At 69.1% G+C, this 26,640-nt stretch overlaps 14 protein-coding genes and 3 non-coding genes across 17 annotated transcripts; 8 read left to right on the top strand and 9 right to left on the bottom strand.

The window, feature by feature from the left end:
• Positions 1 to 109: 109 nt before the first annotated feature.
• On the top strand, positions 110 to 881 carry V1510DRAFT_412609 (Got1/Sft2-like family-domain-containing protein). Its single transcript, XM_066933099.1, has 5 exons — positions 110 to 287; positions 319 to 439; positions 471 to 621; positions 653 to 765; positions 796 to 881. The coding sequence occupies exons 1-5, from the start codon at positions 194 to 196 to the stop codon at positions 833 to 835; spliced, it is 519 nt and encodes a 172-aa protein (XP_066790521.1). The 5' UTR covers positions 110 to 193; the 3' UTR covers positions 836 to 881.
• V1510DRAFT_412605 (uncharacterized protein) lies at positions 824 to 1,290 on the bottom strand. The gene has a single exon (XM_066933098.1). The coding sequence runs from the start codon at positions 1,276 to 1,278 to the stop codon at positions 934 to 936; it is 345 nt and encodes a 114-aa protein (XP_066790520.1). The 5' UTR covers positions 1,279 to 1,290; the 3' UTR covers positions 824 to 933.
• A 419-nt stretch (positions 1,291 to 1,709) lies between these two features.
• Positions 1,710 to 2,597, bottom strand: V1510DRAFT_401658 (NADP-dependent oxidoreductase domain-containing protein; the record flags this gene model as incomplete). The annotated part of the gene is made up of 2 exons (XM_066932047.1): positions 1,710 to 2,407; positions 2,438 to 2,597. The coding sequence occupies 2 exons, from the start codon at positions 2,595 to 2,597 to the stop codon at positions 1,710 to 1,712; spliced, it is 858 nt and encodes a 285-aa protein (XP_066790519.1).
• A 171-nt stretch (positions 2,598 to 2,768) lies between these two features.
• On the top strand, positions 2,769 to 4,022 carry V1510DRAFT_305613 (Rtr1/RPAP2 family-domain-containing protein; the record flags this gene model as incomplete). The annotated part of the gene is made up of 2 exons (XM_066930711.1): positions 2,769 to 3,832; positions 4,001 to 4,022. Coding segments are annotated over 2 exons (1,086 nt in total), but the record flags the coding sequence as incomplete, so codon positions are not given.
• A 181-nt stretch (positions 4,023 to 4,203) lies between these two features.
• Positions 4,204 to 5,330, bottom strand: V1510DRAFT_444309 (cytidylyltransferase family-domain-containing protein; the record flags this gene model as incomplete). Its single annotated transcript, XM_066935687.1, has 2 exons — positions 4,999 to 5,330; positions 4,204 to 4,938 (listed from the first exon to the last, which is right to left on the bottom strand). Exons 1-2 carry the CDS (start codon positions 5,029 to 5,031, stop codon positions 4,204 to 4,206), a joined length of 768 nt encoding a protein of 255 aa, XP_066790517.1. The 5' UTR covers positions 5,032 to 5,330.
• Positions 5,331 to 5,846: 516 nt separating this feature from the next.
• V1510DRAFT_t47 lies at positions 5,847 to 5,933 on the bottom strand. Its single transcript has one exon. It is a non-coding gene; the product is annotated as a tRNA-Val (tRNA).
• Positions 5,934 to 6,097: 164 nt separating this feature from the next.
• Positions 6,098 to 6,932, bottom strand: V1510DRAFT_412597 (uncharacterized protein). The gene has a single exon (XM_066933097.1). The coding sequence runs from the start codon at positions 6,848 to 6,850 to the stop codon at positions 6,140 to 6,142; it is 711 nt and encodes a 236-aa protein (XP_066790516.1). The 5' UTR covers positions 6,851 to 6,932; the 3' UTR covers positions 6,098 to 6,139.
• Positions 6,933 to 7,766: 834 nt separating this feature from the next.
• On the top strand, positions 7,767 to 7,837 carry V1510DRAFT_t54. The gene has a single exon. It is a non-coding gene; the product is annotated as a tRNA-Gly (tRNA).
• A 701-nt stretch (positions 7,838 to 8,538) lies between these two features.
• V1510DRAFT_t55 lies at positions 8,539 to 8,610 on the top strand. The gene has a single exon. It is a non-coding gene; the product is annotated as a tRNA-Asp (tRNA).
• An 86-nt stretch (positions 8,611 to 8,696) lies between these two features.
• Positions 8,697 to 9,821, bottom strand: V1510DRAFT_412593 (uncharacterized protein). The gene has a single exon (XM_066933096.1). The coding sequence runs from the start codon at positions 9,814 to 9,816 to the stop codon at positions 8,830 to 8,832; it is 987 nt and encodes a 328-aa protein (XP_066790515.1). The 5' UTR covers positions 9,817 to 9,821; the 3' UTR covers positions 8,697 to 8,829.
• Positions 9,822 to 9,823: 2 nt separating this feature from the next.
• V1510DRAFT_412592 (MT-A70-domain-containing protein) lies at positions 9,824 to 10,989 on the top strand. Its single transcript, XM_066933095.1, has one exon. The coding sequence runs from the start codon at positions 9,864 to 9,866 to the stop codon at positions 10,980 to 10,982; it is 1,119 nt and encodes a 372-aa protein (XP_066790514.1). The 5' UTR covers positions 9,824 to 9,863; the 3' UTR covers positions 10,983 to 10,989.
• Positions 10,990 to 11,008: 19 nt separating this feature from the next.
• On the bottom strand, positions 11,009 to 12,850 carry V1510DRAFT_425201 (armadillo-type protein; the record flags this gene model as incomplete). The annotated part of the gene is made up of 2 exons (XM_066935125.1): positions 11,009 to 12,418; positions 12,449 to 12,850. The coding sequence occupies 2 exons, from the start codon at positions 12,848 to 12,850 to the stop codon at positions 11,009 to 11,011; spliced, it is 1,812 nt and encodes a 603-aa protein (XP_066790513.1).
• A 106-nt stretch (positions 12,851 to 12,956) lies between these two features.
• On the top strand, positions 12,957 to 15,196 carry V1510DRAFT_374553 (histidine kinase-like ATPase). The gene is made up of 5 exons (XM_066931529.1): positions 12,957 to 13,024; positions 13,054 to 13,233; positions 13,265 to 13,437; positions 13,469 to 13,908; positions 13,938 to 15,196. The coding sequence occupies exons 1-5, from the start codon at positions 13,007 to 13,009 to the stop codon at positions 15,083 to 15,085; spliced, it is 1,959 nt and encodes a 652-aa protein (XP_066790512.1). The 5' UTR covers positions 12,957 to 13,006; the 3' UTR covers positions 15,086 to 15,196.
• Positions 15,197 to 15,792: 596 nt separating this feature from the next.
• Positions 15,793 to 16,788, top strand: V1510DRAFT_401650 (uncharacterized protein; the record flags this gene model as incomplete). The annotated part of the gene is made up of 1 exon (XM_066932046.1): positions 15,793 to 16,788. The coding sequence occupies one exon, from the start codon at positions 15,793 to 15,795 to the stop codon at positions 16,786 to 16,788; it is 996 nt and encodes a 331-aa protein (XP_066790511.1).
• Positions 16,789 to 16,918: 130 nt separating this feature from the next.
• V1510DRAFT_374548 (uncharacterized protein) lies at positions 16,919 to 19,662 on the bottom strand (the record flags this gene model as incomplete). The annotated part of the gene is made up of 2 exons (XM_066931528.1): positions 19,520 to 19,662; positions 16,919 to 19,488 (listed from the first exon to the last, which is right to left on the bottom strand). Coding segments are annotated over exons 1-2 (2,604 nt in total), but the record flags the coding sequence as incomplete, so codon positions are not given.
• Positions 19,663 to 21,039: 1,377 nt separating this feature from the next.
• Positions 21,040 to 22,118, bottom strand: V1510DRAFT_444306 (WD40-repeat-containing domain protein; the record flags this gene model as incomplete). The annotated part of the gene is made up of 2 exons (XM_066935686.1): positions 21,040 to 21,180; positions 21,210 to 22,118. The coding sequence occupies 2 exons, from the start codon at positions 22,116 to 22,118 to the stop codon at positions 21,040 to 21,042; spliced, it is 1,050 nt and encodes a 349-aa protein (XP_066790509.1).
• A 454-nt stretch (positions 22,119 to 22,572) lies between these two features.
• Positions 22,573 to 24,470, top strand: V1510DRAFT_444305 (glycolate oxidase). The gene is made up of 2 exons (XM_066935685.1): positions 22,573 to 22,769; positions 22,842 to 24,470. The coding sequence occupies exons 1-2, from the start codon at positions 22,598 to 22,600 to the stop codon at positions 24,434 to 24,436; spliced, it is 1,767 nt and encodes a 588-aa protein (XP_066790508.1). The 5' UTR covers positions 22,573 to 22,597; the 3' UTR covers positions 24,437 to 24,470.
• The last annotated feature ends 2,170 nt before the right edge of the window (positions 24,471 to 26,640 follow it).

Genomic DNA, 26,640 nt, shown 5'->3' with positions numbered 1-26,640 from the left:
CGGCCATCGAGGCCTGCACCTGCTACACACTATGGCGCCCTCTCGATCCGAGTCAGCGTTCCGCACCCAGATGTCCGGGTGGACGGCGCGGGGCGGCGGCGCGGCGGCCGCCGGCCCCAGCAGCGAGGCCGGCCCGTCGCTGCTGGAGTCGGTGCAGTCGTTCAACCCGTTCAAACAGACCGGCGGCCAATACATGCAGCTGCCTGTGACCGAGACCGGCGGGACCAGCGCCCCCGGCAACTGGTGGCCCATGGGCAGCACACAGGACGAGCCCGCGTGGTTCACACGTAAGTGCGCGCGCGGCGGCGCTGACGGCAGTCTCTCGCTGGGACCGGCTGGTGTGCTTCGGCGTCTGCATCGTTTCCTCCGCCGTCTTCTTCGTGCTCTGTTTCGCGCTCTTCCCGGTGCTCATCCTGCGCCCGGTGAAGCTGGCGGCGCTGTAAGTGCGGTCGCGGCGGCGCTGACGCCAGGTGGACCATCGGCTCGCTGATCTTCATCATCTCGTTCGGCGTCCTGCAGGGCCCGGTCAACTACATCCAGCACCTGACGTCGCTCAACCGGCTGCCGTTCACGGTGGCGTACTTTGGCTCGATCATCGCCACGCTGGCGTTCAGTCTGGGGGTACGTGGCGCCGCGGGCGCGCTGACCGCAGATGCATTCGCCCATCCTGACCATCATCGCGTGCGTGGTCCAGATCCTGGCCGCGATCTGGTACACCGTGTCGTACTTCCCGATGGGAACGCAGGGACTGCGCGTGGCTACAAGGTACGTGCGCGCACGACGGCGCTGACGCAGATTCGGCGCCCGCCGCGTGAACGCTTGGTTCGAGTCATAGACGTTTCATTTGATCATAATATCCATAATATCCAATATTTCCTGTACACCTGCCCGGCGCCGCGGGCTGTGGCCGCGGCCGCGGCTCCCCGGCCGCGCCTAGCCGCTCTTGAGGTCCCTGACCCGGCTCTCGGCGTCGACGTGGAGCGTGACGCGCTCCGGACGGTAGTCGGCGGTGGCGAACGAGTCCGGGTGCAGCACCCGCCAGTCCTGGGGCAGGTCGTTCTCCGAGATCTCATCGGCCGACGTTGCCTGGCCAGAGACCAGGCGCTTGCCGACAAAGTGCTCGTGCAGGGCCTGCGTGTCGATCGGCTGGAGCAGCGTGCTGACACCGGCGTTGTTGTGGCGCAGGTCCGCAGACCGCATCATGTTGAACGCCTCCTCCTGGGAGGACGTAGACGTCTCAGACGTAGGCTTGGGTAGGTTGTTGGTGATGACCGGCATTGTTGTAGATCGTGTTTGCAGAGCTGGGTCCGGGGCTTCTTTATAGGTTGGGAGAAGGGCGAAGGCGCAGCGGACTCAAATGGGCGATTGACGTCAGCGTGAGTCACGGGACGCGGATCGCCGATTCGGTATGGCGGACGCAAAACGGCCGCGAGGCCGCGTAGGCCTGTCGGGTGGGTGCGTGGGCCTGGCGCAGGCCGGCCGGGGCCGCGTGGGCCCGGCCGCGCGGCTGGCGGCCAGCGGCGGCCTACGGGCGGCCGCGGGCGGTCTGCCGACGCCACAGGGCGGAGTCTCGGACACGGCCGACGCCGCATGGCGTGCGGCGCGGTGGCGCCGCACCCCGTGCGGCTCGCGCGCCGCACCCCGCGGCGGGCCGCGCTACTCGTGGTCGTGTTTCAGCCGCACATCGTGCGGCGCATCTATTCAGTGTCCTACGCCGTCGTGGTCGGGTCCCAGTCGACAATGTACCGCTCGCTCGTCATCAGCGACTTCATGTCGGTGTCGTCCATGTTGAAGTCGAACACGGCCGCGTTCTCCTCGATCCGCGACGGCGTCGAGCTCTTCGGCAGCGGAATCACGCCCCGCTGCAGCGCCCACCGCAGCATGATCTGCGCCGGCTTGCGGTCGTACTTGGCCACCAGCGCCTGCACGCGCGGGTCGCTGAACCGCTGGCCGCGCGTGATCGGGCAGAAGCCCTCGACCACGATGTCGTGCGCCTGGCAGTACTGCACGATCTCGTCCCGCGTCAGGAACGGGTGCACCTCGAGCTGGTTCACGGCCGGCTTGATGGTCGCGACCGCGTCCAGCTCCTTGAGGTGCTTGATGCCGTAGTTGGACACGCCGATCGTCCGGATCTTGCCCGCCGCCACGGCCTCCTCCATCGCGCGCCACGACTCGAGCCGCAGCGCGCGCCCGGGGTACGGCGAGTGGATCAGGTACAGGTCGATGTAGCCCAGACCGCACTCCTTGAGCGACCAGTCGATGGCCTTCTTGGTGCTGTTGTAGCCCTGGTCCGTGTCCCACAGCTTGGTCGTGAAGAACACGTCCTCGCGGCGGCCGTGGCCCTCGCCGATCCACTTGTTGACCGCGCGGCCGACCTCCTGCTCGTTCTCGTACAGCGTGGCCGAATCTGCGTCAGCGTGGCCGCGCCGCGACGTACCAATGTGCCGGTAGCCCGACTGCAGGGCGTGGTACACTGCCCGGACGACCTCGTCGCCGTACGACATGTACACGCCCAGCCCGAGCACGGGCATCTCGAAGCCTGACGACAGCCGCACCCGCGACTGCAGCGTCAGGCCCTTGGCTTGCTGGAACGCCATCTCGACGTCTGTGGCCACCGCGTTGTCACTGCGCCTGGCCAGGTATCCGCTGTTGAGTACGACGAGGACTATGAGAACGATCACCACCGTCTGTGAGTCAGCGGCCGTTTGGGGGCGGTCTTACCCAGGTCCTTGCCATCCAACGACGCTCTGCCGGCTGTTTATACGATCTGGCTACGGTCCACGAGTGGAGAAAGGGTTGAAGATCCCCGGGATCACGTTGCGGCCCCGTGGCGCCTCGCGTGCAGCGCCGGCCCCCACGCGGCGGGCGGCCGCGGGCCGCGGCCACACACGCGCACCGCCGACGAGCGCCTGGGCCGGCCCGGCCGCGCACCGGCGCAGCCAGCAGGCCCTGGGGCCGCCGGCGCCGGCCGACGAGCGGCCGGCCGTCACGGCTCAGTTCCCAACGGCATAAGCGAGACAGCGCTGTGCAGATGCGCCACTGCCCCGCAGACTTCGGGCTTCCTGCCCGCGCCGGCCTGGCCCGACCGATCCGCCGTCTCTGCGCTTCCACGGCACCGAAAGAGCCGACGACAGCCTGGCAGCGAGCCAGAGCACCCGCCACGAACCCCTTTGATGGTGGACCGCGGTCCGACGTCGCTCGAGCGGTTCCAGCCGCTGCTGAACCGGTTCGGCCGGCCGGGCCTGCTCGAGCTCAAGAGCGTGGCCGCGCTGACGCTGTACCTGACCGAGTTCCTGGCCGACGACGTTGATCCGCCGTTCCTGAAGTTCGCCAGCCGGTTTCTGACGCCGGCCTCGTTCGACGACGTGGTGGTGGAGCGCAATATTGTCCACAAGTGCGGGTACCCCGTCTGCACCGAATCGACGGCATCGGCCGACGCACGCATGATCCCGGTGTCGCGGGCACACGTGAACGCGTCGATCGTGCGCGCGCGGAGTGCGTTTGTCGTCAAGCCGTCCGCGCCGGGCAAGGAGGCGATGGTGTATTGCAGCAAATGGCACATGCAGGCCGCCAAGTTTTACCAGGCCCAGCTCTCGGAAGAAGCTGTGTGGGCCCGGCTGGACATCGGCGTGGCGACGCTGCCGCGGGCGGTGGCCGCGTGGGAGGCCAAGATCCGGCTGCTGGACGAGTTCATGGACGAATCGATCACGGACGAGGGCTTGGCGTTTGAGCTGTCGAAGGGCTTTGACCGGCTGGGGCTCGGCCCGGAGGCCGAGGACGCGGACGGCGACACGGCGATGGAGCCGGTGGAGGCGGTGGCGACGACAGCGCGGCCGGGAGCGGCGGCGGCGGGCGCGGGCGCGGGCGCGGACGCGGCGGCGTCGGCAGCGACGGCCGCGGCCGCTCCCGCCTCGATCTATGCCGCCCCTGCCAACCAGTTCGACGTCGACATCGTCGAGCGCGCCCCCGGCGACGTCCGCGCGCCTGCCGCGCCCGTCGCCGGCGCCGGCGCCGGTGCCATCGAGGGCTTCCGGCCCGAAAAGTTCAAGTAAACGTGTATTGTATGTAGCATTACGGCAAGTAAGATACAGGTTCATCGCGGCGGCCGGCGGGCTCGCGCGCTCTAACAGTGTCATGATCGATAAAAGTACACAGCGCCGGACGCGCTCGCCGGGGCGCGTCCGGCGTGGCGGCCGCGCCGCTCTAGACGCGCAGCACGTACAGCAGCGGCGTCACAAAGCACGCCGACAGCACCGGGATGGTCAGGTTGTCGTCCAGGCCGTAGAGATCGATGGCCTCGGACAGCGCGCCGAGCGCGCCAGCCACGAGGCACAGCCACGGCAGCGACAGGCGGCTGGTCTCCGGGGTCCAGGCCAGGTAGTCGCCGACGTTCAATTGCGGCGTCGCCGGGATGATGACGCCGTAGAGCAGGTACGCGGCCAGGACGCCGCACACAAACGAGGCCAGCGAGCCCGCCAGCGACTTGTTGCGCGCCAGCTTCGGCGTCAGGTGGCCGAACCGGCGGCCCACGGTCGAGGCCGCGGTGTCGGTCCACGACAGCAGCAGCACCGACAGCAGCGAGATGTCCTTCGGGAACACGAGGAACACGACAATCAGGCCGATCAGGTACCACACAATGCCGTTCCACTTGTCGATTTCCGACTCGCGCATGAGGAAGCCGAACGCGCTCACGTAGACCTTGCTGAACGCCTCGGAGCGGAACCGCAGCACGTCGAGCGTGCCGATCGTGACCAGCAGGAAAACGAGCACGGGCGTGACCTGGACGAGCTGGACGCCGAGCGTGTACAGCCACAGCGTCAGGAAGCCGATGGAGACGTGCAGGACCTTGCGCGGCACCTCGTGCTTGTGGATGAGCATGCGGTACCGGGTGTGCAGCGGAATCAGGCCCACCGGCGTCCGCGACCGCGGCGTCAGCGGCTCGGCGTCCCCGGCTGTGTCGACCGAGAGCTTGCCGTTCCCGAGCGCGCGCTTCCGCACCTCCTCGGGCGTGGGCGGTATCTTGTTGGCCATTGTGGTGTTGCGCTTGCGCTCGCTTGTTGCTGTGATAACTTTCCGACAGCGGTCTGTCCAACGACACGGGCGGACGGGCTCCAGCAGCAGGTCTGACGGCAGACCGAGACGACGGGCGATACAAGGCGGCACCGGCGGTGGTGGAGGCAAGGTATGGCAGATAAATGTGGGAAGGCTATCGTGAAAATTAATTAGACGGCCGTCTCTAAGGGCTCTAGCGAGCTTAGCCTGCCCGTGAAAGCGCCTGCGGCCACGTCCCGGCCCGACGGGCGCGTCGGCGCCCTGCACGCCGCCTGGATCTGCGCGCCGGGCGGGTCGGCGGCCGGGCGCTTGTGCGGTGGCTGCGCCGGGGCGGATGGCCCGGTGGCCCGCGGCGCCGGCGCACGCGACAGGGACTGGGCGGGCCCGCGCCGTGCGCCGGGCCTGCCACGGCCGCGGGTCGATCTGCGACCCGGGCGGCTGGAAGCCAGGCGGCTGGGCGGGCGGCTGAGCGCCTGAGCGCGGCCGTGAGCCGCACGGCCCGCGGCTCCGCCCCAACGCCACCGGCGCAGCTGCCGCTAGCTCTCTACGTCGCCGTGCGTCTGCTGGGGCAAAAATGCGCCCGCCCGCGTCCGGTTGCAGACACGCTGTCTCGTGCCCGCGTGGAGCCCATCCGCGCCGTCTGATTTGTAGTTGACAGCTGGCGGCTTGTCTCGTGCAAATACTGGCTGCGCCAGTGGCTAGGGGCCGGATGGGGCAGGGCGACGCCCGAAAGGAGAAAGTCAAGAACAGCCGCGACGCCATGCATTAGTCCACGAAACAGCAAACGAAAAAATTGATCCAACCGCGAATCGAACGCGGAACCTCCTCGGATTTAGCTCACTATGTGAACGAGACGTGATAAACCGTTACACCACTGGACCATTTCTTGAAGGGACAAGATTTGCTGGCGGTTATGACACACCACCCCAGCGGCCGCGAGCCCGCCGCGCTCGCGGCGGGCGACGTGCGCGCCGACGGGCGCCGCGGCGCGGCGGGCGCGGCGCGGCGACGGCGCGTGTGCGGCGCGCGGTCGGAGTACGCCGGGCGCCGCACGATGCAGCTCTCTATCGTACACGGCCTCCCTCGCCTAGACCATCTTCCACATCTCGGGCCCGCCGTCGCGCTCAAACACGCCACCAAAGTCCGCCGAGCACACGCGCGATGCCTTGCCCGCTGCCGGCATGATGTACTTGTCGTACAGATCTGTGAGCCCGCGGTACGGCAGCTGGAACGTGCCACAGGCCTCGGTGTGGTCGACCGGCGCCGGCACCGCCGCCGGCGCCGCCGGCGCGATGGGGCCGCCGATGCCGCCGTAGCCCACCCAGGTGTACGCCTCGGGCAGCGGACGCCCGAACCGGGCAGGGTTCTCCATCATCTCGTACGCGCACGACCCCGCTGTGGCCGGCTCGTTCAGATCGCGGTACGACGACAGGCCAATGCTGTCCAGCTCCGCTGTCCGGAACTCGCTCGTCGGCAGCTCGAGCGGCAGCGGCAGGTCCGCCGCCGACCGCGATGCCGGCAGCGGCTCCATCCCCTTTGGGATCAGCAGCCGCCGCAGCAGGTCGTAGGTCGTGTCGCGAATCTGCGTGCGTGTGCTCGACCAGCACTGCCGCGCCCACGACTCCACCAGCCGCCGGCGGCGCTCGCCCGTAGCAGGCTTGTTGGCACACTCGTAGTCGTCCAGCGACATGTCGGTGCCGATCGTGTGATAGCTGTAGTCATCGTCGTACTCAAAGCTGCGCATGTAGCTGTCGTCGCCGCGGCTGCTGCCGGCGAGGTACGAATTGTCAGATTCCATCGTGTCTGCTCGGATCTGGCTCTCCCCGCCGCGCCCGCGGGGTCCTGCTACGTTTTATTGCTCGCCCGTGCCCGCATCTGCCCGGCGACCGGCCGCTGGCGCACCAGCCGGCGCCGGCGGTTTACATTTGGGCCATATGATGTAAACAAATATTAGGTTCGCCCAGATCTGAACGGCCGACCGTGTCCGCTGGCCCTCTGCCGGCACAGTCGCCGGCGAGCGCCGTCCGCGTGCAGTCGACCCCAGGCGCGGAGTGGCTGCGGTCGCCGTTGGCCGCGTCGGCGCCACCTGCAGCTACATCAGCGCGCATGGGACTGTTCCTGCGTGGCCTGCAGTTGTGGCCGCCAGCACAGCGCCAGCGGGTTTGCGCGCTAGTGCCGGACTAGCACGCGCGTGTGGCGATGGCATCGGACTCGTGCGACAGCAGTAGATCCGCCGTAGCCGGGCGCGGCCCGACCCGTGCCTGGGACTTGCGGGCCGCGGCGCGGGCAGGTGGCGCTACCGTCGATGCTGTACATGCCCTGGCTACGGCGTAGTTTGACAGTTGCGGCCATACCCTGAAGAAAGCACAGTTCCCCGTCCGATCAACACCAGTTAACCTTCAGTGGGCCTGCTTAGTACTGCGGTGGGAGACCACGCTGGAATCGCAGGTGCTGCAATTTTTTTACTTTTGCCAGCCATTTGGACGACGGTGACGACTCGATCGCGGCCACTTGTTCGTCCGGCTGTTCATCCGATGTGGCGAATAGGCCGGCGCGTGGGCGAGTGTGACAATTGTGCGGGCAAGCCAAGACGCGAGGGTCGAGGGCAATTCTCCGCAGATGGAGCTTCGAAAGCGCGGGGAGCGCTACTTGCTTGTCACGTGAGAGCACTTGACTGAGTGTATACGGATGCCTCATTTCATGATTATAAGAAAGCGCCAGTGGTTTAGCGGTAAAATCTGTCGTTGCCATCGACAGGCCCCCGGTTCGACTCCGGGCTGGCGCATATCTTTTTATGTTTTTAATTGCGATTGCCCGCACAGACCTGTCCGCGTTGTGGCTGATGCAATGCTCTGTAGCGCTTGTGACACGGGTTCAGGGTGATATTGCAGTATGCGCCCAGCGCGTGGCAGTTGTAGAACCTCGTTCCCTGCGCGGCGCCGGCGCGCTTGCCTGACGACATGTGCGGAACAAAATTCGTTTGCAGAAAGAAAGCGGCGTTCCCAGCTCTTCTGGCGGTGTGGGCGGCGGCGGTTGTCGAAATAGACGTTTCGCAGCTGCGCATTGGGCAGACTCACAGTCAATGAAAGCTGACCACGTCTCCGCCGATAGCTACATACGCTCTTGAACAACATACACTCCCATTTTAGATCTGTTCCCTCCAACTACAGGAACCTGGCCACTTCATGGAGCCCCAGTAGTAGTCTTCGGCGAACACCTGTGTGTCAAATCCTCGTAGAGGTCCGATGATTGGAGTTTGTACGACCGAGCGAGTCTTTATGCTCAATGCGTGCTGGTACCGCCAGGTCACCGTCACCTCGACTACGCTAGTCTACAGCACTCGAACGTCTGCAGAACGATCCGACGAGTGCAGCTGCCTGTAGAGCGCAGTAGCAACTACCAGTCGAGGCAGGCGTGGAGGTAGTGGTTAGGGCAATATAAATTAGGCAAAACTACACCCGTTTGTTTCGTACTTCATCATACAAGTCGGCAATAGTTTAGTGGCTAGAATTCTCGCTTGTCGCGCGGGAGACCGGGGTTCAATTCCCCGTTGCCGAGTATCTCTTTTTTTCTTCCTGGCGGCTACTTGACGGGTGAATTTTTTTGCAGCCTCTAGGCAGCTTCATCTGAGCTGCACGTTTGCAGTTGATTTTATGGATACGGCATGAGTCGTTCATTTCTCGGTGGAGTCACCGCCGGAGACGCCATGGTCTCGGTGGAGTCACCGCCGAGATCCTCCGTTCCATTGAAATGCATTGTCTATAGTAGTACAGGCGGCTAGGCCGCAGTAGATGCAGGTGTCTGTTCCAAGTCCGCCGTGAGCTCCTCCCGGGGCTTCTTGGGCTCCGGCTCGAGATCGTCTTCGGCATCGCGCTTGACAGCCTTGGACGAAGTTTCCTCTGGCGCGCCGTCCGAGTCATCGTCCAACTCGGGCTCAGCAATGCCCGCGTCGGCGGCAGCCACCGACTGCAGATCGACCCGGATACTCTGAAGGGTAGCTGCGTCGGCCGGCTCGACGGACGGCTTGGGCTCGGCAGATGGCTCCGCTAACGGCTCGCCGGTGTAGTCAGTGTTTTGCTCGGCCGCATCGCCAGCCGCATCGCCAGCCGCCGTCTCGTCGGCACCCTCGTCTGCGTCGGCACCCTCGCCATCAGACTCTCCGCCCTCGTCGCGTTTCCACGCGGCCTTGCGTTGTTTGGCGGCCTTGCGTTTCAGCTTGCGGTCGCCCTTTTTAAGCACTTCGTGCGATATGTTCTTGCCCACACCGATCCGACGCTCGACCAGGTTCAGGAAATTGTAGTCCCGATTGCCGACCAATCTCCGGCGGCTCTCGGTCTCGTCGTCGACCTCCTTGGGCCGTCCACCGAAAGCGGCGTCCTTCGGCGGACCGCCCAGATCGTGTCGAGAAACGAACTGCAACACCGCCCCCTTGTTGTCGGAAAAGCCTGAGCAGTTCGCCCGCTGCTTGTGCAGCTTGAAGCATGCCACCGAGCAGTACTTGAGCTCGTTGCACGTTGGATTCGGGCACTTGTAGGCCGGCGTGGCCTTGAAACAGACCTGGCAGAGCTGCTGCAGAGGTCTGTCCTCGGCGGGCTCGAGCGAGGCCATTGCGGGCTTCGGCCTCTCGACTGCTTGAGCTCGCTGTTCTCCTGTCCGCCTGATCAGGCTTCGATCGCGCTTCAAGTCCGGTTGGATCGTGGCCGAGTGTAGAGCTGATCTGGTGAAAAAATTAGTTCGGTGGGACATCCCTAAACGGCAAGTCATCGATCGAGGTCGCGTCGGTAAATAAGCACTCCTCACTCACAGCCACCATGGCGCCAGGGCCCGTGTTGTTCCGGTCCAGCGACGGCAGCGTGGTGGTGCTGGACATCCCGGCGTCACTGGGCACTCATCCCGACGGCCGGACGCCGATGGGCATCGCGGCGGTGCAGAAGCCGTACGAACTTCCGGAGCCAAAGTCGGCGGCCGCCGAGGATATATTTGCAGAAATCGACGGGCCGATTGCAGCGAGCGTGCGCAGGGCCGTGGAGATGCTGGCGGAGGAGAGTCAGAAGCGCGGGAACGGCCAGGGGCCGGTGTGGTGCCTGCCGCGGGCGGAAATGCCGCCAGATCATACCGCGCAGTCGTACTGCTTCGACCTGCACGCGTTCCGCGACAACCTGCTGGCGCTGGCGAAGGTGTCGGCGCCGGCGCCGGGCAGCCTGGAGGACATTGCGGCCGATGGCGAGGACCTGGACGTGCAGGATGCATGGGCTCGGCCGCTGAGAAACGCGTCCGACAGCTGGCTGGTGGCCTCGATCGGCGGCACGCAGTTTGATATTCCGCCGCAGAGCGGGTTTCTGTGGACCCAGCTCGACGACAGCACAGACCGGACGCTGGCGGACGGTCGCAGATACGACATCGTGCTGCTGGACCCGCCGTGGCCGAACCGGTCGGTCGCGCGCGGGCGAAATCGCTACAGCATGCTGCATCAGCGGCACCTGCGGAGCCTTCCGGTGGCCAGGCTGGTGGCCGAGAACGGCGTCGTGGCCGTGTGGGTGACCAACAAGGCCAAGCTGCACCGTTTCGTGCTTGACAAGCTGTTTCCGGCCTGGGGGGTCCGGCTGCAGCGGCGCATCGTGTGGCTCAAGATCACGGCCAGCGGCCAGCCCGTATACGACCTCGCCAGCCGCCACCGCAAGCCGTACGAGGTGCTCTACGTCGGCCGACAGGGCTGGCGCGGCGCTGCCCAAGCGCCGGTCGTCGTGGCGGCCGTGCCGGACGTCTACTCGCGCAAACCGTGTCTGGACGCGCTCTACGACTCGCTGCTGCCGCCCCACTGGACCGGCTGCGAGCTCTTTGCGCGCGGCATCCGGCCGCGCTGGTTTGCCGTCGGCGACGAGGTCCTGCTGGACAACGCGGCCGGCGCAGGGTGTGCCGAAAACCAGTAAATTCACCAAACTTTTATCTATGCCAGTCACTTGCGCGGCTTCGTCTTCTGCTCGTCCCGCTTGTATGCGATGAAGCGCTGGAGGTTGATGGCAACCTCGTCGGCCTTGGTGCGCAGCTCGAGGTTCTTGCGCTTGTCGATCTTCTTGGCCATCTGCTTGATCTGCGGCTGGACGTCCGTGAGCCGCTTGAGCATGCCGCCGCGCACAAAGAGCTCGGCGTCGTAGTCGTAGGCCTGGTCGCCAAAGACGTCGAAGAGCGCGTTGAGGGCTTCGATGGCCACCGCCGGCTCGGTCTTGGGCACGAGCGCGGCGAGCGTGAACAGCAGGACCGAGACCTCCTTGGTGATCTCGAGGCGGCCCTGCCGCATGCCGAGGACGCCGAGGAGGCCGACGATGCGCACGCGCAGCTCGAGCGTGTCGTCGCCGGCGGCGTTGTGGAGCAGCGTGGTGAGCCAGCGGACGTCGTCGAGCTCGACCGGGACAGCGCCGCCGAACGACTTGGCGGCGGCCCACATGATGCCGACGCAGGCCGTCTGGATCTCGACGTCCGCGGCGTCCTTGAGCAGGCCGGCACACGACGTCCAGAGGGCCTCGGCGTAGGCCAGCCACTGCGGCGCGGTCGCGCAGACCGTGTTGAGCGTCCACGCGAGGTTGTTGAGGCAGTTGAGGGCGCGCGAGCGGAGGTCGGCGTGGCCGACGAGCGTGTTGACGGCCGGGATCACGTCCGCGACCAGCAGCTCGGCCACAGGGCTCTCGCTGAGGTCCGCCACGGCCGGGTCCTCGTCGACGTCCATGTCGGGGACCGGCTCGGCCTCGTCGTCGTCCATGTCGTCCTCGGCCGGCGGCGGCGCGGTCTTGGCCGCGCCGGCAACGACGCTCTCGGCGACCGACGTCAGCAGCTCCAGCGCCACCATCACCGCCGACACCGCGTCGCGGGCGGCCGCGGTGTCGGCGGACGGCGCAGCCTCGGGCGCGTCCGCGGCCGCGCGCAGCTGGGCCAGCGACGCGCCGACGTCGATGCTCTTGACGACGGCCACGACCGGCCGGACGACGTCGAGCAGGTCGATCGAGGCCACCTTGGCCTCGTACATGTTGTACTCGACGCCGCTGAGGTAGACCTTGACGAGCGGGCGCTGGTCGTCGTCGGTGGCGAACTGGGCGGCCTGGATCTGGCCGAGCACGGCGCCGTTGGCCTCGGACAGCGCGTACAGCGCCTCGGCGGCGACGGCCTTGGTCGAGGCCGGCACAAACAGCGTCGACAGCAGCTTGAGCGCGAACTCGACCAGGCCCGGCAGGCGGTCGAGCACCGAGTCCATGATGTCGTCCGAGCACGTGCCGAGGTTCTCGGCGAGCGAGATCAGGTGCTCGGCCAGATCAAACGTGAGCGATTTCTGATCTGCGCCGAGCGCCGAAAAGTTGTCGAGCCGGCCCTTGACCTGGCGTCAGCGGGTCCTGCGACCACATACCTTCTCGAGCCACGCGGCCATGGCCGTCAGCACGTCGCGGCGCCACAGGAAGACGCAGATGTCGTAGCCCTCCTCGATCGCGAGGTTGCGCAGGATCCCAAACGCCTCCATGACGACCTCCTCGGAGCTGTCGCTGAGCGACTGGTCCATGATGGTGTGCACAAGCTTCTCCTTGAGCAGGAGCTGGCGCATGGTGGGCTCCTCGATCAGCGTGGCGATCGCCGAGGCGGCCATGGCGCGCTCCTTGGGCTCGGCCGACGCCAGCTTGGCGATCAGCGGCAGGACCTTCTCGTCGCGGGCGGCCTCCTTGGAGAGCCCGCCGAGGCCGGAGCGGCGGTTCGGGTTCACGACGGGCGCGCGCCGCACGCGCGAGTTGCGGGAGACCTTCTTTGCCTTGGCCATTGGTGGTGGTGGGTGCCGGAAAAAAATTTGGCGGGAGTAGGCGAGCCGCGCAGAGTGCGGCGCAGCGCCGCACGGCGTGCGGCGGCGAGTGAGCCGCACGCGGTGCGGCGCGCACGTGACCCGCGCCTCAACCGCGCCGCCGGCCGACGCGACCGCATGGCCCCCCGGATCAAGGTACGTGCCGGCCGGCGCCGCTGACGCAGGCGCTCGACACGGTCGTGGTCAACAAGATCGCGGCCGGCGAGATCATTGTCGCGCCCGCGAACGCGATCAAGGAGATGCTCGAGAACTCGATCGACGCCGGCAGCACGACCGTGGACGTTGTGGTCAAGGACGGCGGGCTCAAGCTGCTGCAGATCGCCGACAACGGCTGCGGCATAGACGTGCGTGTGTGCGCGGACACGCTGACCGCAGAAAGACGACCTGCCGATCCTGTGCGAGCGGTTCACGACGTCCAAACTGAGCACGTTCGAGGACCTGGCGGCCATAGCCACGTACGGCTTCCGCGGCGAAGCGCTCGCCAGTATCTCGCACATCGCGCACGTCATGGTGACCACGCGGACGCCGGACTCGCCTGTCGGCTACAGGTGGGTGGGCGGCTGGCGGCGCTGACCGCAGAGCGACGTATGCCGACGGCAAGCTGGTTCCGGCCCGGCCCGGCGCCAGCGCCGAGCCTAAGCCGACCGCGGCCCGCCCGGGCACGCAGATCGTCGTCGAGGACCTGTTCTACAACGTGCCGTCGCGGCTGCGCGCGTTCCGCTCGCCGGCGGACGAGTACAACCGGATCGCGGACGTGGTCGGCCGCTACGCGATCCACACGGCCGGCGTCGGGTTCACGTGCAAGAAGCAGGGCGAGTCGCAGTACTCGGTGCTCGTGCCTGCGCAGGCGTCGGCCGCGGACCGCATCCGCGCCGTGTTTGGCGGCAGCATCGCCAACGAGCTCGTCGAGGTCGCGGTCGCGGCCGACCCCGCGCTCGGCCTTGTCGGCGGCTCCGGCTGGGTCACGAACGCAAACTACTCGGCCAAGAAGAACCACCAGCCGGTGTTCTTCATCAACCGTACGTCCGTCGCCGGATGCGCTGACCAGACCGCCTCGTGACCTGCGATCCGCTCAAGAAGGCGCTCGTCGGCATCTACCAGGCGTTTCTGCCCAAAGGCGGCCACGCGTTCATGTACGTGGCGCTGCAGATCGCGCCCGACAGGCTCGACGTGAACGTGCACCCGACCAAGCGCGAGGTGCGGTTCATGAACGAGGACGAGATCGTCCAGCGCGTCTGCGACGCGCTCCAGCAGGCGCTCGGCGCCGTCGACGAGAGCCGCAGCTACAAGGTGCAGACGGTGATCTACGATGGGCCGACGCTGGCGCCGCCGTCGTCGGCGCCGAGCAAGCGCCCGTACGAGTACAATCTCGTGCGGACGGACGCCAAGGAGCGCAAGATCACGTCCATGTTTGAGCGGACGTCGCGGCCGGACGAGGCCGAGGGCTACGTCCGGGTCGAGCGCGAGCGCGCGCCAGTGCACCTGGCGAGCGTCAAGGGCCTACGCGAACGCGTCAGCGCCGACGCGCACGCGGGGCTGACCGAGCTGCTGACCAACCACACGTTTGTGGGCGTTGTCGACGACGAAAAGCGCCTGGCCGCCCTGCAACACGACGTCAAGCTGTTTCTGGTCGACTACGGCGCGCTCACGAACGAGCTGTTCTACCAGATCGGCCTGGCGGACTTTGCCAACTTTGGCGTCATCGAGCTGGCGCCGCCGCTGGCGCTGGACGACCTGCTGCGGCTGGCGACCGACGATGACGTCGCCGCCTTTCGCGACAGTCTGGTCGACCGCCGCGACATGCTCGACGAGTACTTCTCCGTCCAGATCACGGCCGACGGGCTGCTGACGGGCCTGCCGATGCTCATTAAGGGCTATCTGCCGTCCATGGGCAAGCTGCCGACGTTTCTGCAGCGCCTGGCCACCCGCGTCGACTGGGCCGACGAGACAGAGTGCTTCCGCACGTTCATGCGTGAGCTGGCGCTGTTCTACGTGCCGCAGAGCCTGCCGGACGGCGATGTGGAGCCGTCGCAGGCGGACGCGGTGGCTGCACAGCGGCAGACGACCCACGCTGCTCTCGAGAAACTGCTGTTTCCGGCCATTGCTCGGCGCCTCGTGGCGACCGCTGGTCTTCTGCCGAGCGTGGTCGAGATCGCCAGCCTGCCGGGGCTCTACAAAGTGTTTGAGCGGTGTTAGAGGCCAGGAGCCGCCGACGAGCGCCGGAGGTGTGTGCGGCAGAGGGCTGGCGCTGTGAGCCGCACGCCGTGCGGCTGCGCTTGCGGAGAGGGCGGCGCCGAGAAGACGGCCGCGGCAGCGCGACAAACGCAGCGCGCACGCGCCGCGTAGAGCGCTCGCATAGTCGCGCACACAAGCCGCTCGCATAGTCACGCACACAGGCCGCTCGCATATAGCCGCATATAGCCGCTGGAATGTAGCCGCATACAGCCGCTGGAATACAGCCGCATACTCCGCTCGCACACAGCGCATACAGCCGCGCGCACAGCCGCACACCGCGCTCGCACAGAGCCGCACGAGCCGGCCGAGCCGGCGCGCCCAGAAGCACGCCGGCCGCCGGATCAGCCGCACGCCGTGCGGCTCGGCCGCCGCAGGCAGCCACCGACGCCGCACGCTGTGCGGCTCGTCGCCACCAGCACGCTGCGCAGGACCCCTGACCGCCAGCGCGCCTCAGGGGCCTCACGTGTTTCCCCGGATTTCTAACCCTAACCACCGACGGTCCGTTTGTTTACTCGGCCGGACCGGCGGGCTGGATGTCCCCGCCGCGTCGGAGCCTGCTAGCCATGGATTCGCCTATAGGAAGCCCCTGGCTGGCGGCGCCGCGGGCAGGTCTGCGCGATCCGCGCCGGGGACCGTGGACGAGCACGCCGACGGGCACGGCCGGCCAGATGCTGACGGCCGGCCCGGCGTTTGATTCGGTGATTGAGTGCGTGGCCGAGCTGCGCCGTGCGCGGCTGGGCGCGCCGCCGCCGTGGCGCCCGCTGCGCGAGATCGGCAACGTGCCGCGCAAAAACAGGTTCGCGTTGCCGGGGCAGTCGCGGCCGCCGAGCCCGACGGCCTCGACGATCTGCGGGCCGCTGTCGCGGACGACGATTGCGGCCGAGTCGTTTGGATCCACGCGGCCGTCGACGACGACAACGGAGGCGCCAGAGTACGCGGAGAGCGTGGGTGGGCTGGCCGAGCAGGCGAGCGAGCGGGCGGGCGGGCGCGCGAGCGAGCGCGCGAGCGCGCTGCCGAGCTATATCGTGCTCGAGCGATTGCAGACGCCGGCAGCCACGGCAGCCGGTCTTGGCCGGCCACCCAGTCGGCCGCCCAGCCGGCTGCCCAGCCGGCCGCCCAGCGTGCTCGGCCTCCCGTCCAGCCCGCCCAGCCGTCCGTCCAGCCCGCCGCCGGCCGACGTTTCCTGCTCCAACATCGTCTCGCTCTACGAGGGCCGGCCTTCGATCCAGCCCGGCCGGCTCGGCCGGCCGGCCCGTCCCGTCCGCACGCCGCCCCGCCCTCGCGTGCGCGCCCTCCGCCGGCCCCGCACGCCCGCCAGCTCGCCGCTCCGGCACCTCCGGCTGCAAACGGTCGAGGTCGACATGGACAACGTCACGGTGCGGCTCAAGCTGCTGCCCTCCGGCCGGCCGCGTCTCCAGCGCCGCTGGGCGTACGACGAGCCCGGCGCAGTGTGGCAGCTCTGCGCGCTCCAAATGGTCGCCGACGCGGCCGCGCAGACCGCCGCGGGTGTCTCGGCCGCCGTTGCCGCCGTCCGCGGGCAGCTCGGCCAAGTCCCCACCGCCGTCTGGCTCGTCCTCGTCTTCGAGCTCTCGGCCGGGCTCTGTCTGTACGCGGTCTTCCGGCTGCTGCCGGAAATCATGTTCACGATCCTCACAGACAGCTAGCCGACGATAGTGTACAATCAACGGTTCCAAAAGGGCGTCGCCCAATGCTATGCTAAGTCTCGCGCTCGACCCACTCGCCGAGGTTGGGGTCGTGCGGGACGTGGACCCACTCGCGGCGGCGGCGGAGGTCGTCGGGCGGCGGGGCCGCGGCCGGCGGGGCCGGCGGGGCCGGCTGGCCGGCCTGCTGGCGCAGGCGCACGCGCTCCTGCTCCTCGCGCTGGGCCAGGGCCTCCTCGCGGCGGCGCAGGACCTCCTCCTGCTCGCGGCGGCGCAGCTCCTCGTGCATGAGCCGCTCGCGGCGCTGGCGCTCGTGCGTGTGCGCGCGCTGCTGGCGGAACCAGAACAGGACGGCCACGGCGCCGCACAGGCCGAAGATCAGCAGCATCTCGGTCAGGTCCTCGTCAAAGTCGTCGTACTCGTAGTACTCCTCGCCCGGCCCCGGCGGGATGTGCATGGCCTCGCCGTCGTCCTCGAACTCGGGCTCGGCCGGCGCGAACTGGGTCTGGCCGTCGACGCGGTCGGTCGGCGCGGCCGGGTAGGGCCGGTACTCGTCGTCGGGCTCGACGAACCACTTGTGCCAGAACTCGCTCAGCGACCACGGCTCGGGCGTCTCCTGCTCGTGCAGGATGCCGTTGACCGAGCCGCCGGAGATGGAGTTCCAGAAGCTGCGCACGCGCAGCCGGTACAGCGACAGGGTCACGGGCAGGTAGGCCTCGGCGTTGGTGGCCAGCGCGAGGTCGTAGAAGCGCTTGGCCAGGTGGAAGTCCTGCTCGACGCCGAGGCCGTTCTCGTGCATCCAGCCCAGGTTCCACAGCGCCAGCGCCGACTGCTGGTACTCGGCCGCGGCCTGGTAGCACAGCGCGGCCTTGTCGTGGTCGCGGTCGGCGCCGATGCCCTTGAGGTAGTAGTCGCCCATCTTGACGGTGGAGTCCACGTTGGCCTGCTTGGACGAGCGCGTCCAGTAGATGAGCGCGAGCTCGTCGGTCCAGCGCGTCTGGTCGTCGACGCCGCGGCGGCGGCCGTGCCGCAGCCGGCGGTACCAGTCGGCGACCTTGGTCAGGTCGAGCATGGACTTGTCGCGGTCGAGCAGGTAGGCCGTGTTGGCCTGGCCGGACTCGTAGCCCTGCTCGGCGGCCATCATGAAGCCGATGAGCGCGTTCTCGACGTCGCCCTGCTCGTACATGCGGTGGGCCCACTGCAGCGGGCTCTGGATCTCCTCGACGCGCTCGGCGACGATCTTGTAGTAGGCCGTGGCCATGCCGCACGAGCGCTCGCGGCCGAGGCCCTGGTTGTGCGTCTCGGCGAGGTAGTAGAACGCCTCGACGTTGCCGTAGCGCGACGCGAGCTCAAAGTAGTGGATCGCGACGGGCATGTCGCCCTGCTCCAGGTAGAGCTTGCCGATGTTGACCTGGGCCGGGCCGTAGTCGACGTCGGCGGCGCCGCGGAAGCACTCGGCCGCGCGGGCGACGTTCTGCTTGACGCCGAGGCCCTTGAGCAGCATGTAGCCGTAGCCGTTCTGGGACGCGGGGTCGCCGAGCTCGAACCCGAGCTTGAACCACTGCAGCGCGAGCGCGTAGTCCTGCGGCGTGCCCTCGCCGCGCAGGCACATGCGGCCGAGGTACCCGGCGGCCTTGCCGGCGTACAGCTCGGTGGTCTTGGACGCGCCGGGGATCACCGCGGCGTCGTTGGTCCAGTAGTGCTTGGCCACGGACTTGAAGTAGTGCAGCGCCTGCGTGTAGCTCCGCGGCAGCGACCGCGTGCCGTCGTAGTACAGCCGGGCGAGCGAGTACTGCGCGGCGATGTCCGACTTCTTGGCGATGTACCGCAGGTACTCGAGCACGTCGTCGAGCGACGCCGAGTCCGACGCCGGCGAGTACCGCTTGCGCGAGTTGGGCCCCGACGACGACTCGCTGGCGCCCTCGCCAAAGACGCCGCCGTGGTCCTCGGCCAGCTTCCAGTTGTACCGGTCCAGCGTGCGGCCGCCGTGCGGCCCGGACCGCCAGTGCGCCATGGCCTTGTCGGCCACGCGCTTGTAGAACAGCGCGGCCTGGTCGCAGTTGCGCGGCGTGCCGATCCCCGAGTGGTACCGGAACGCCAGCGTCATGTCCGACCGCGTCGACCCGCCCAGCGCCGCAAACGTGTGGTACAGCAGCGCCTTGGCCTGGTCCCGCTCGATGGTGCCGAACATGCCCGTCGCGTACATGAACCCGATCGTCGACTGCGCCGTGGCGTTCCCCGTCAGGTCCGCCAGCCGCTTGTAGTACCCCAGCGCCGCGGGGTAGTCGTGCCGGTGCGTGTAGTTGCCGTAGAAGTGCAGGTCGCCGAGCACGTACAGCGCGTCCGCGTTGTCCTGCGCCGCCGCCGCCTCCAGCAGCTCGACCGCGTCGTCCAGCGGCGACCCCGCGGCCGCCGCGCTCGACACCGCCTCCGCCGCGTCCGCGTAGTCAAAGTGCTCCAGCGACGGCTCCGACAGGTGCAGGATCTGCATCACCACCCGCCACACGAACCCTGTCGTCGTCGCCACCGCCGTCGCCGGCGCGTGCTCTGCCGCCGGCAACGTCGTCAGCAGCGCCAGCGCACGCTCGACCTTGTCCTGCCCGCCCGGCGCCGCCGTCGCCACCGCTTCCAGCGAGAACACCGACTCGGACGCGCTCTCCGTGGCCGTGCTCTGGGCCGCCACTGCGCACACAATGGCCAGTGCTGTCGTCAGCGCGCCCGCGCGCCCACCTACCGGCCACCGCCGCGCTCAGCCTGGGTAGTCTCATCCGATCGATCGGCCGCTGCGGCAATCTGCGCCGGCTGCCTGCCTCTGTGCCGAAGCCGCTGTTATGGGACCGTGCACCGCGATGGATGCGTCGTGCCGATGAAGATGTCTCGCACAAAGCGGATTGGGACGGTGGTGCTGACAGGCTGGCGTTAGCCGCCGCACGCGGTGCGGCGCGCCGTCGCATAGCCGGCACGTGCCGAGCGCGCCGCTCGGCGTGCGGCTGCCGGGGCCGGCGGCCGCCTTGTGGCGTGAGTCGCGCGCCGTGCGGCGGATCTGCGAGCCTTCGCCGCCGGCTCCGTGGACGGTGCGCCGCGGCGGGTGTCGTGTGCGCTATGAGTCGCGCGCCGTGCGGCGGATCTACGAGCCTGCGGTGAGTCCGTGGGGGGTGCGCCGTGCGGGCGGCGTGCTTAGTGCGACATGAGCCGCACGCCGTGCGGCGGACCTACGGGCCTCCGGCGGCGGCTCCGTCGGGGGTGCGCTTGCGGGCGGCGTGTTCTGTGCAACATGAGCCGCACATCGTGCGGCGGTCGTTGTGCATCATGAGCCGTACGCCGTGCAGCGGCCGTACAAGCCTCCGGCGGCGACTCCGTCGAGGGTGCGCCCTGCGGGCGGCGTGTTGCGCACGACATAGGCGCGCGCCGTGCGGCGGACCTACGAGCCTCCGGCGGCGACTCCGTCGGGGGTGCGCCCTGCGGGCGGCGTCTGCGGCATGAGCCGCACGATGTGCGGCGGACACATCAGCCTCCGGCGGCGACTCCGTCGAGGCTGCGCCTGCGGGCGGCGTGGTCTGTGACACATGTACTGCGTGCTGTGCGGTCCTGCGCGAGCCCCCGGCGGCGAACCGTCGAGAGTGCGCCGTGCGGGCGTCTCGCGACATGCGCCGCACTCCGTGCGGCTCAGCTACATCGGATACGGCAGCTTCCTTGGACGGAACCTCCGTCAGAGGCTCATGGGACCGCCACACGACGCGCGTCTCACGTTGTACAAGACATACGGCATGCTGCATGGCTCATGTTGGACACGCCGCCCGCAGGGCGCACCCCCGACGGAGCCACCGCCGGAGGCCCATATGCCCGCCGCACACTGTGCGGCTCATGTTGCACAGAACCCGCCGCCCGCAGGGCGCACCCCGACGGAGTCGCCGCCGGAGGCCCGTAGGCACGCCGCACGGCGCGCGGCTCATGTCGTACGCAACACGCCGCCCGCAGGGCGCACCCTCGACGGAGTCGCCGCCGGAGGCTCTTATGCCGCCGCACGGCGTGCGGCTCATGCTGCATACGCCGCCCGCAGGGCGCACCCCCGACGGAGTCGCCGCCGGAGGCTCGCAGGTCCGCCGCACGGCGCGCGGCTCATGTCGTACGCAACACGCCGCCCGCAGGGCGCACCCCGACGGAGTCGCCGCCGGAGGCTCTTGACCGCCGCACTCCGTCGCCGCACTCCGTGCGGCTCAGGCCATCTCGTAAATCAAAACTTTTGCTAGCCTGCTAATACGGCTTGTACCGCTTGTCCTTCTTGCTCTTCTTCTTCTTGCCCGCAGACTCCTTCCACTCGTCGGCGTCGGTGTACGAGTCGGGCGCCCACAGGCGGACCGCGCCGTCCTCGCCGGCTGTGAAAACGCGCGCGTTCTGGTCAGCGCACCCGCGCACACACGCACCTGTCTGTCCAAGTAGACGCTCCGGGCGATCTCCTCGCCGTGGCCGCCGGCGAGGGTGACGCGCTGGTCCAGCAGCGGTCTCTCGTCCACGAACGGAAAGAGCGAGAGCCGGCCGTCCGAGTTGGAGCCGACGGCGGCGTAGCCGTCGTAGATGTCGACCACGTACTCGCAGTCCCAGGCAGCGCGGACGTCGCCGAGGTCGTTCGGCGGCGGCTCGGCGGCGTCCTCGTCGGCGCTGGCGAGCTCGTACACGGCCAGGGTCTCCATGTGCGACAGAGCGTAGATCCGCGTCGGCGACAGGAAGCCGGTCGAGTGGATCGACGCGCCGTGGTTGATCGACTGGTGCACGGCGTCGTCCTCGTCGGCGACGGTCGTGTCAAACACGTTGACCAGGCCGTCGGTCGCGCCGGAGAGCAGCAGCTTCGGGTGCGGCGGCGCGAACGCGACCGCAGTCACGTCGTCGCTGTGCGAGTCCACGTACTGCGCCGTGCGCTTGCCGGTGCGCGTGTCCCACACGTACACGTGCGCGTCGGCGCTGGCCAGCTCGGTGCCGGCCGCGACGGCCGTGCCGGCCGCGTCGAGCGAGAGAATGTTCATGCCGCGGTCCGATTCCATGGTCTGCACGGCCTTGCCGGCCGAGCGCAGGTCCCACACCTTGACCGTGCTGTCGCCGGCCGAGACCACCGTGCTCTCGGAGAGCACGCGGAGGCCGGCGAGCTGGTTGGCGTGCGCTTTGGCGACCGCCGTGGTGCTGGCCAGACTCAGCTCTGCGTTGATCACGCGGATCGAGCAGTCCGACAGCGCCGCCACGAGCTTGCGCCCGCCGAGCGGCGCCACTTGGTACACGTACTCGGCGCCGTACTCGCGAGAGCTGCGGCAGCGGAGCGTCTGTCCGGCGAGGGCGTCCATTTGATGATCTGAAAAGTTGCGGATCGCGCCAAATCGCGCCAAATCCCAGCCAGTACCCTGGGCGATCTGGGGACGCGGCGAGCCGGGAGCAGACAGACGGGCGCTGCGGCCGCGCCCGAGGGCCGGCCGGGCTGCCACGAGGCTGGACGGTGCGGGCCGGCCGTGCGGATGCCCGGCCGGAGTCTGGAGGCCGCCCGGAGCCTGTGGCGCGGGCCGCACGGGGTAGACGTAGAGCCGTTCGGCGGCCTTTGGATCGACGCTGACGGCGCATTCGGCGTCGAGAGCGGCCCAGCGCCGGGCAGGCATCTACGGGTGGCCGCCGCCGGCGCCCAGCGCACTTTCAGCCGCTGCCGGCTTGCCGTTCGCGTGCGCCAGCCGAGTGGCCTGATCGTGGCCGGTTTCGGCTTGGCTTAAACTCCCCACAACCGCGATCCGCGATCTCCGCGATCTTCATTCACCACAACTCCAGCAAGCCCCCCATGTTCAAGCGGGCAGCATCACGCGTGGCCGGCGGCGCCCGGACGCTCCTGGGCGGGGCTGGCGGCCGGCCGGCGTCGGCGCGCGCGCAAACGTGGACAAAGGACGCGAGTAGGCGGCCCGGCAGTCGCGGATACGCCGACAAACCAGCGGCCAGCACGGGCCCGGCGGCAGGTGAGCGCGCGCAGCGGGCTGGGCCGGCAGCGGCCGGCCCGGCCGACCTTGTGGCCAAGCACTGACCGCCAGCGGCCTTTGGTGGCTTTGTTCTCGGCGGAATCGTGGTCGGTGCCCTCAGCAGCCGATCGGCCCCGGACACGGCCTCGGCGGCGCCTGCCGCCAGCCAGCCGGCCGTCGCGCCCGGCGGCACGGCGTCCGCGTCGACCACGCCGCTCAGCGCGGTCTCCACGCCCGTCTACGCCGGGCCAGCCGAGATGGCGCTCGCCGAGGCCGAGCTCCGCAGCGTTCTCGGCGACGACGGCGTCTCCACCGCGGCCGACCAGCTCGACACGCACGCGGACTCGGCGTGGATCTCGCACCACCCCGAGCACGGCGAGCGGCCGGTGCTGGTGGTGTACCCGCGCACGACCGAGGAGGTGTCGGCGATCATGAAGGTGTGCCATCGATACCGGGTGCCGGTCGTGCCGTTCTCCGGCGGCACGTCCCTGGAGGGCCACTTCATCCAGACGCGGTGCGGCGTGACCATCGACTTTGGCCGCATGGACCGCGTGCTCGCGCTGCACGCCGACGACCTGGACGCGGTGGTGCAGCCCGCGGTCCGGTGGGAAGACCTGAACGAGTACCTGCGGCCGCACGGGCTCTTCTTCCCGCCCGATCCCGGCCCCGGGGCCGAGATCGGCGGCATGGTCGGCACCGGGTGCTCGGGCACGAACGCGGCGCGGTACGGGACCATGCGCGAGTGGGTGCTGAGCCTGACGGTGGTGCTGGCGGACGGCACGATCGTCAAGACGCGGCGGCGGCCGCGCAAGTCGTCGGCCGGCTACAACCTCAACGGGCTCTTCATCGGGTCGGAGGGCACGCTCGGGCTCGTGACCGAGGCGGTCGTGCGGCTGACGGTGGTGCCGCAGACGACGTCGGTCGCGGTCGCCAGCTTCGGCACGGTCGAGGCCGCCACCGACGCCGTCGCCGACATCGTCCGGCGCGGGCTGACGGTCAACGCGGTCGAGTTCCTCGACCGCGAGATGATGCGGTGCATCAACGCGGCCGGGCAGACGTCGCGGCCGTGGGCCGAGGACCACACGCTGTTCTTCAAGTTCGGCGGGTCGGCCGCCGGCGTGGCCGAGCAGATCGAGCAGATCCGCGGCATCGCGCGCGCGCACGGCAGCCGCACGTTCGAGTTCGCGAGCTCGGCCGACGAGCAGGCCGAGCTCTGGGAGGCGCGCAAGGAGGCGCTGTGGTCGACGCTGGCGACCGGCGACGGCGACACGTGCTGGACGACGGACGTGGCGGTGCCGGTGTCGCGGCTGTCGGAGATCGTGCGGCTCACGCGCACGGACATGGACGCCAGCGGCATCCGCGGCACGCTCGTCGGCCACGTCGGCGACGGCAACTTCCACGCGTTCATCCTCTACAACGACGCGACGCGGGCGGCCGCCGAGGGCGTCGTGCACCGCCTGGTCGAGAACGCGCTCGCGATGGAGGGCACGTGCACCGGCGAGCACGGCGTGGGCCTCGTCAAGCGGCCGTATCTCGAGGCCGAGCTCGGCCCGGCCGCCATCGACACGATGCGCTCGCTCAAGCTCGCGCTCGACCCGCTGTGCCTGCTCAACGCCGACAAGGTCATCGCGGTCGACCCCGCGGCGGCCGTGCCCAAGCTGGACTAGCCAGCGCGTCCAATCAATCGTGTATTTCCTAGGCTTTGCAAAACTGCGGCCGCGCCGCTACGCCGGCGCGGCCGTCCGCAGCGCGGCCAGCCGCTCGGCAATGCCGTTGATGCGGTCGCCGCGCACCGCGCCGGTCCGCCCGGGCGCGCACTGCGCGCGCAGGCCCCGCAGCTCCGACAGGATGTAGTCCAGCGGCGTGCGCTCGCGCGCGTCCTCGGCCTTGACCGCGACCTCGACCGTGGTCACGACGACCGCCTTGGGCTCCAATTCGACCGCGGCCTTGTCGTCGCTGCCGTCGCTGCCGTCGCTGCCGTCGTCCGACGACCCGGTCTCATCCGTCTCGGGCGGGACCACCAGCGTCACCTTCTTGGCGCGCGCGCGCGCGTCGCGCGCGCCGTCGCGCGCGCTGTCGCGGCGGGCCGGCCGCCGCGGCTCGCGCGCCGCGCGCCGCTGCGGCGACGCCCGCTTGGTCGACCGGATCGCCAGCGCGATGTCCGTCGGCCGCGACTGCCTGCTCGTCCGTCTCAGAGGCGTGCTCATCTTTCGTGCGCCTGCGCTGTTGCGTCCGTCGTCGCTGCCCTCTCGTCGTGCTGCGTCGTGGCGACTGGTTGCCTGGCCCGCTCGGCTCCGTTTATAAGCGTCTCTGTTTGGAACCCTCGTCCTCGGCCGTTTTTAAAAACGGCACCGCCCGTGCCCTGCACGTCGCACCGCGCCGCTGCGGAGCGCGCCGCGCCGGCCGCCGGCCGGCGCCCCCGCCGTGAAACCTTGTTGTCGTCACGGTATCACACCCCTGGTGACAGCCCGCGGTGCCTGGAGCCGACTGCCGACGCCGCACACGGTGCGGCTCATTTTCAGGGGTAGCGCATATCGCCGCAGCCGCACGCCGTGCGGCGCCACGTCATCGTGCGGGGCACCCGGCAATTGGCCCGCGGGCGGGGTCCACCGCAGCGGGGCGCCCCCGCCCGCAGGCGCCCGCTCGCCCGACTGTGCAGGGACAGGGCGGCTGCGTGCGGGCGCGGCAACGACGGGCGGCGGCGGGGCGCGAGGATGGCCGCGGCGGGAGCGCGCAGACTGCTGGGCGGCTGGCCGGGCGCTGAGGCGGCTATGCGCCGCACGGCGTGCGGCTGACACCGCTGCGCGTGTGCCGCGAGCAGGGCGGCGCCGGCCCTGCCGCCGCGCGGCCGCGCGAGCTGCCGCAGAATACGTGCCTGCTGGGCGCTGCCTGCGGCCGACGCCGGGCTCGGCGGCTGCGGCTATAAGCCGCACGCTGTGCGGCTGAGTGGCTCTGGCGGCTATACGCCGCACGTCGTGCGGCGCACAGCCGCCCGCCCGCCGTGCGTGCTCCCGAGGCCGCTGCCCGCGGGCCGCCGGGAGCCCCGTCGGAGGCTTCTCAGCGTCTACACGCCGCACGGCGCGGCTGCCACCCTCGCACCGTGCGGCCGGCCGGGCCTGGGCAAGCCGCACACCGTGCGGCTGACACGTCGTCCGCCCCGCCCCGGGCTCCCTGAGGCCGGCGCGCGCGCGGCCAGCCGTCCTCGCAGAGGCGCCGTCGGCGGCTCGCCGGCATGCCGCCCCGCCTGCGGCTGTCCCCGCACATCCAGTCGGCTGTGGGCCGGCCACCTGGCCGGCCTTGACAGGCCGGCTTGCGTACGCGCCGCGACGTCACCGTGCGTCGGCGATCGTCGGCGTTACGCGCCGCACACCGTGCGGCGCGCCGGTGTCACGTAACACATTCATTAAGCTCGGGCCAGGCCCCTGCGCTAGTCTACGCCACAGTAAAGATCCCCGCAGACGTCAGGTCGCGGCTGCTGGTGCCCACCCACAGCTCAAACGAGCCCCGCGGCAGCACCCAGTTGGCCATGGCCGTGTTCCAGAACGACAGGTCGCGGCGGGTCAGCTCAAACGTCAGCGCCGTGGAGCCGTCCACGTCCACAAACGCCTTCTCGAACCCGCGCAGCACGCGCTTCGGGAAGAACGGCAGCGTCTGGTTGTTGAACGTGTCGACGCCGTCGATGGTCTCGTAGGTCTCGGTGTTGCCCAGGCCGTAGAGCGCGCGCGTCGCGTTGGTGATCTCCGGGTACGACACGTACAGCTGGGCAACGCCCTTGGCGCCCACCTTGCCGGTGTTGACCATGGTCGTGGTCACGGTCGCCAGCACGTCCCACAGCGCCGGGTTGCCGCCGGACGCGCCGCCCGCCGGCACA

The sequence above is a fragment of the Dipodascopsis tothii genome (assembly GCF_038497935.1).
Source record: "Dipodascopsis tothii strain CBS 759.85 unplaced genomic scaffold V1510scaffold_6, whole genome shotgun sequence".
In the NCBI taxonomy this organism is placed as follows: Eukaryota; Fungi; Ascomycota; class Lipomycetes; order Lipomycetales; family Lipomycetaceae; genus Neoaidaea; species Neoaidaea tothii.
This window is presented reverse-complemented; position numbering and strand designations above follow the sequence as displayed.

Excerpts from the sequence above, each read along its gene's own strand:
- V1510DRAFT_412592 (XM_066933095.1), top strand. The coding sequence starts at position 9,864 with ATGGCGCCAGGGCCCGTGTTGTTCCGGTCCAGCGACGGCAGCGTGGTG.
- V1510DRAFT_412605 (XM_066933098.1), bottom strand. The coding sequence starts at position 1,278 with ATGCCGGTCATCACCAACAACCTACCCAAGCCTACGTCTGAGACGTCT.
- V1510DRAFT_412609 (XM_066933099.1), top strand. The coding sequence starts at position 194 with ATGCAGCTGCCTGTGACCGAGACCGGCGGGACCAGCGCCCCCGGCAAC. Across the intron at positions 622-652 it reads CGCTGGCGTTCAGTCTGGGG|ATGCATTCGCCCATCCTGAC; the intron begins GTACGTGGCGCC and ends CGCTGACCGCAG. Across the intron at positions 766-795 it reads GGACTGCGCGTGGCTACAAG|ATTCGGCGCCCGCCGCGTGA; the intron begins GTACGTGCGCGC and ends GCGCTGACGCAG.
- V1510DRAFT_412593 (XM_066933096.1), bottom strand. The coding sequence starts at position 9,816 with ATGACTTGCCGTTTAGGGATGTCCCACCGAACTAATTTTTTCACCAGA.
- V1510DRAFT_374553 (XM_066931529.1), top strand. Across the intron at positions 13,234-13,264 it reads ACAACGGCTGCGGCATAGAC|AAAGACGACCTGCCGATCCT; the intron begins GTGCGTGTGTGC and ends CGCTGACCGCAG. Across the intron at positions 13,438-13,468 it reads GACTCGCCTGTCGGCTACAG|AGCGACGTATGCCGACGGCA; the intron begins GTGGGTGGGCGG and ends CGCTGACCGCAG.
- V1510DRAFT_412597 (XM_066933097.1), bottom strand. The coding sequence starts at position 6,850 with ATGGAATCTGACAATTCGTACCTCGCCGGCAGCAGCCGCGGCGACGAC.
- V1510DRAFT_444305 (XM_066935685.1), top strand. The coding sequence starts at position 22,598 with ATGTTCAAGCGGGCAGCATCACGCGTGGCCGGCGGCGCCCGGACGCTC. Across the intron at positions 22,770-22,841 it reads CAGCACGGGCCCGGCGGCAG|CGGCCTTTGGTGGCTTTGTT; the intron begins GTGAGCGCGCGC and ends ACTGACCGCCAG.